The following is a 5,267-nucleotide window of genomic DNA, read 5'->3' on the forward strand; positions in this document are numbered from 1 at the left end:
ATTCCTTGAGGAAGTTAGTACGCTAAGAGTATTGAAGAGTCCATCTGTTCTTGTTGAAGCTCATTTGTAATGAGAAAGGGCAAAGAGTTCGTAGTTCAAACCCAGTCAGCATGAAGGTAGAGCAAGCATGGATCCAAATCTGGCGTAATTTTGATTAATTGCTGTACATGTTGACAAGAAACAAGGTGGAGGATATTGAGGGACAGGAAGAAACATAATGATTAATAATATAAATCAATGTCTTGAGCTTCATGTCAGCTTACTTAAATTGTTATGTCCAAATTATCTATTTCCTAGCTGTGAGTTAAGAGTTCTGCATTAACTTCTTTCTGTTTTTCATGTCTTAAATAATAAGAAAGTCTTATCATGTCTGTGCCAAGTTGGTCTAATTAGACACTGCAATCTCTCATCCACAATAGTTCTTCTCTTGATACTAAATGACAGAACACGATGCTGCTCTGCCATATGGAACCAAAGTCTGATTTTCACTTGTCACTTATGCAGGAGATGGTGATCGAAACATGATTCTTGGAAGAAGCTTTTTTGTTACTCCATCTGATTCTGTTGCAATTATTGCTGCCAATGCCCAAGATGCTATTCCATATTTCCAGTCCGGGCCTAAGGTCTGAAGCACTTAAGCTTTTATGCACCTTGGCTTTGGTCCTTACTCATCAAAAATTTGACACGTATATCTTGTAGGGTTTGGCTCGATCAATGCCCACTAGTGGTTCTCTAGATCGCGTTGCCCAAAAGCTAAACCTCCCCTTTTTGAGGTTAGAACTTGTTTACTGTTTCTTTAATTTTGATGACGTTGAAATCTTCAACTATACTTTTCAAGCTATGCCCCTCAGGTTCCAACTGGTTGGAAGTTCTTTGGTAATCTAATGGATGCTGGAAAATTGTCAATCTGTGGGGAAGAAAGTTTTGGGACTGGTTCGGACCACATCCGTGAAAAGGATGGTATATGGTATGTTACATGTTCACCGGTGATTCTTTCAGTAGTTTGTGATTGCCAAATCGGGTTAAACATTACTTCGGATATGTGTTTCTCCCCTCATTTTGATGCTGTGGCATAAAGGCAAATAAGAATGAGAACATGTATCTCCTACATTGTTAGTAATATAATGATGGTATTGGTGATTGTGCCCCTTTTTTGAACCTTCATCCCGCGAAACTGCTGTTGGTTTACTCTTCCATTTCATCTTAATGATGTCAGTGGATATTGCTGTGTGTTCTTGCGATATGAGAGTTTATTCGTCCTTAAGAGATTCTTCTCATAATCTGTATCACCAAAATGAATTGTTGCTCTTCTCGTTCTCTTCTATGCTACATTGCAAACTTTAGTTTGGTATAACAGCGATCAACTCTTTGTGGTCTTAATTTTTTAAACTTGTAACTGATAGGGCTGTTTTAGCTTGGCTTTCAATACTTGCATATCGGAACAAGGACAAAACATCAGGGGATATATTGGTTTCTGTTGCTGATGTTGTGAAGGAGCACTGGGCCACTTATGGAAGGAACTTCTTTTCGAGATATGACTATGAGGCAAGCACTTTTTGTGTCTGTTAAACACCTTTTAGCAGTTATTTTTAGTTTCCGTCTTCTGGAGTGATTTGTCGATTACTTGTTTGGCCAGATGATTAACTGCAACACTTTGTCATTATCTTCTGACCAGGAATGTGAATCAGAAGGAGCAAATAACATGATCGAGTATCTTCGGGATTTGATTTCTAAAAGCAAGGCTGGTGATAAGTATGGTAAGTTCTCATTTTAAAGTTAAATTTGTCTACATTCACAGCATTTTAAGTACTGAAGGTTCTCCTGCAGGAAGTTATATCCTAGATTTTGCTGATGACTTCGCCTACACTGATCCTGTAAGTTCTGATATATCTTAGGAATGAGAATGTCTAACTATCTTCTTGAAATTCTTAAGTAGTTGTTGTGCATTTCTCAGGTCGATGGAAGTGTCGCATCCAAACAGGGGGTTCGCTTTGTTTTCAGTGACGGGTCCCGGATCATCTTTCGACTATCGGTCTGCATTGGCTCCTTATTCTGAGAAAAGTAGTAGAATAATCTGAAGTCTAAACAACTGAAACTAAATCGTAACGCTGTAATCCGCTTTCTTCAAACACTCCGTGAAAAAAATCCGTATAATTTCACGTTGCCAATTAAAAAAAGAAAAAGAAAAGAAATCCGTATAGTCTTCTAACTCATTAAGCTAATCTCTATCGAGTTCATCTTGAAAAGCATGTTAAAGTGGCCAACTGAGACGTTTAAGTTGAGAGGGACTAGTATCTTATTATGTTGTGGGGGGATTTTGTCACCAATCTCTTCTATTTTATCTGGAAACTGCATGCTGTAGTTTGTCAAGTGGAATCAATGGAGATCTCAATTTTACAGGGTACTGGGTCTGCTGGTGCAACAGTGAGAATATATATCGAACAGTTTGAGCCGGATGCATCCAAACACGACATGGATGCTCAAATTGCTTTGAAACCATTGATAGGTTAGATTGTTCATCTACGAGCTCAACTATGAAATATTCCCATTTCCTTGAAAATTTATCTAGTTATCTTTTGCAGATCTCGCTCTTTCTGTATCAAAGCTAAAGGACTTCACAGGAAGAGAGAAGCCCACTGTCATCACATAAGGTCATAAATATCTGCAACTACAATTGCTTAGGGGAAGCCTTCTTGTGACAGTTCTAGCAGGTTGGACGCTTCCTTTGTTCCTGAATTTCATGTGATGCATGGTTCTTCCTCATTTGGCTGCATGTAGACATAGTCTTTTAAGGACCAGAATTAAAATCATGTAAATTATGTATAATTATCTGATGAAAATTAGAACACATGATTGGAGTATTTAATCAATAGAAAGCTGCTGCACTAGAATTTTTATTTCTTCCTAGAAGTTTTGTTAAATTTGTAATAAGTTGACCCTTTAACTTATTGCTTTTTCTTTGGCACATTAGAAATTGAGACTTTGAACTAACTTTTCTTTTCTGAATTATGTTCCAAATTAACTGTCCGCACTCGGTTCCATTAATAAACTCTTACTCTGTCAGTGATTATGATGCATGCTATGATCTTCTGTTGTAGCTTAGTCTATCTTGGCCAAAATAACAGGGTTGTCTCAGCTGAGATACTTGTGAGATACCTGCTCTTGGCATTTTATTCCAGAATATAGGACCGTTCTCATGCCTCGTACTGGCTGTTGGTGATGGCATCTTTGTGGGATCACTCTAGTTCCTTCTAAATTAATTAGTCTATTTCAGATGTTTCCCGTGAGATTTTTGGGCATCTGTCTTTCTGATCCTCATCTTCATAGTTTATGTACTAGTATCTGTTCCCTGGTGTTATTGTGCATTATTGAAGACCATGCTTTGAAAGGTTAATCATCCTATATCCTGGGATAAGTACTTTCAATAAGCAGTAGCTTCCTTTTTTCTTTAAGAAAACTATACAGGATTGAGGACTTATTGCTATTTGGTAGTTATTTTGATATGTTGGATATAATATCTCAGCTTATAAACACCGTGAATAACATACTGTTATGCAAGCATTTCCTGAACTCCGCACAGAAGCATGGGACCTTTGCTTAAGGTAGTCATGTAATACCTCATTAATGTTAAGGTTGAATCTATCTTGGGATCGTAAGTTGCCCTTTCCTCTCTAACTTAAATGCCTTCTTCACTTTAGTAGATGAAATAGAACAAGGATCGCTCATGAAGAAATGAGGTTCTCGATGAATTTTCCTATGATGGATTATCTATATGTTGTACTACGGAGGTAGTTCACTAATGAGGTAACTTAAAAATGGTACAATGGAAATACATAGCAAAAACTTGAAGCTTGTCTAAGTCGTAAGTGGTCAAACTTGTCTACCGTATGGGCTTCTGCAAAAGGACCAAAAGTGAAAAAGCTATGAGCCAAGGGAGGATCAAAATTAGTAAGTAGAAGTCAAGTCGAGGAGAGATTTTCTTGTTAGAAATCTTGGCTCCATGTATTGTACGAGATTCCATAGCTAGTTTTAGCTCCGACTAGTCTAGAAAAGGAGACTATGTGGAAATGAGGATGTCATTGTTCATATTGTGGAGTGGTGGGGAATCTTGTGACTGGATTTACCTCCAATAGATCACTGTTATCTTGTCAGAGAAGGTTGGAAAGATATCCAAAAAGGAAAAAGAAGTTCTAGAAAAGGTGTTTTAGGTTGTCATGTAACAACACGTGGAATTTGATCCTGGAAAGTGGGTTATGATGTGTGTTTGGAAAGTGGGTTCATTTGGACTAACTTGCAAGTCTGATAAATTTGTTACATAACTTTACCATGGAGAGATGTTGAGCTTAATTTGGTTGAATCAAACACATACAAGATTCAATAAAGTGGGTTATTCTCAAATTGGACACACAAAAATGATAGGTGCAAAGCTCAGTGGGTTGTGTGCACTTAGCTTATGCGATGTTATATGAGTGATAGTACTTACTATTGTAGTTTTGTGAACTTAGGAATTCTTAAAATCGCGCTTAAATAGATTCAGAAGAGAGAAATTATAAAGTATATTTGATTCTTTAGTGAGAGCATAAAAATAAGAGTTATGAATAAGCATATGTTCCAGTTCCCTTTGCATTGTGGTTTGAGTAAGATACGTATTTTCAAGTTAAAATTCTTCCACCTTCTCCCCCACTTTTGTTTCATATGCAATTCTACAATTTTATCATGTTGAATTTTCTTTGGGGAACTTGTTTTTGTAGTTCCGTCGCTTTTGTCATCTTTTCTAATTTAGTAATCTTATACTTTATAATAGCATGTTAAAAATACCTTGCGTGGTGACGGGTTTATATACCAAAACCTGCGTAATTGGATCCACGATATACCCCAAAATTTTTTTTTTTTCACTGGCTTAAAAAAAAAAAAATTTAGGATAACGTTATCCACGTTATACTTATATATTGACAATGTAAAACATCCACGTTTTACCTCTACGTTAAACTTTTTTTTTTTTTTGTAACCGTGTGTTTTTTCATACTTTGACCAATGTTAGAGATGTTATTATATGAAATTGATATTTTTTTCGGGACATTATCCCATCACTTCCATTTGGGATGTTCTTAGTGTTTTTTCATCTCAAATGATTAGTCCTAGTGCCTATTTTTTCGCAACTTACATCAAGTCCTAGTCATTTTAGGGAAATAAGTTTTGTTTAAGGTTGTGTTTTATTTTTAAGGTTTTGATTTAAGCGTGATTTTTTAATCACGATAAAACATTAT

At 36.4% G+C, this 5,267-nt stretch overlaps 1 protein-coding gene across 1 annotated transcript; it reads left to right on the forward strand.

Moving 5' to 3' along the window:
• The first annotated feature begins 366 nt into the window (after positions 1–366).
• On the forward strand, positions 367–2,991 carry LOC132057688 (phosphoglucomutase, chloroplastic-like). Its single transcript, XM_059450302.1, has 10 exons — positions 367–379; positions 505–623; positions 700–773; positions 839–967; positions 1,404–1,545; positions 1,676–1,757; positions 1,816–1,874; positions 1,955–2,032; positions 2,401–2,506; positions 2,583–2,991. The coding sequence occupies exons 1-10, from the start codon at positions 367–369 to the stop codon at positions 2,648–2,650; spliced, it is 870 nt and encodes a 289-aa protein (XP_059306285.1). The 3' UTR covers positions 2,651–2,991.
• Positions 2,992–5,267: the final 2,276 nt, after the last annotated feature.

This window comes from Lycium ferocissimum, chromosome 5 (genome assembly GCF_029784015.1).
Source record: "Lycium ferocissimum isolate CSIRO_LF1 chromosome 5, AGI_CSIRO_Lferr_CH_V1, whole genome shotgun sequence".
In the NCBI taxonomy this organism is placed as follows: Eukaryota; Viridiplantae; Streptophyta; class Magnoliopsida; order Solanales; family Solanaceae; genus Lycium; species Lycium ferocissimum.

Excerpts from the sequence above, each read along its gene's own strand:
- LOC132057688 (XM_059450302.1), top strand. Across the intron at positions 624-699 it reads ATTTCCAGTCCGGGCCTAAG|GGTTTGGCTCGATCAATGCC; the intron begins GTCTGAAGCACT and ends TATATCTTGTAG. Across the intron at positions 774-838 it reads CTAAACCTCCCCTTTTTGAG|CTATGCCCCTCAGGTTCCAA; the intron begins GTTAGAACTTGT and ends ATACTTTTCAAG.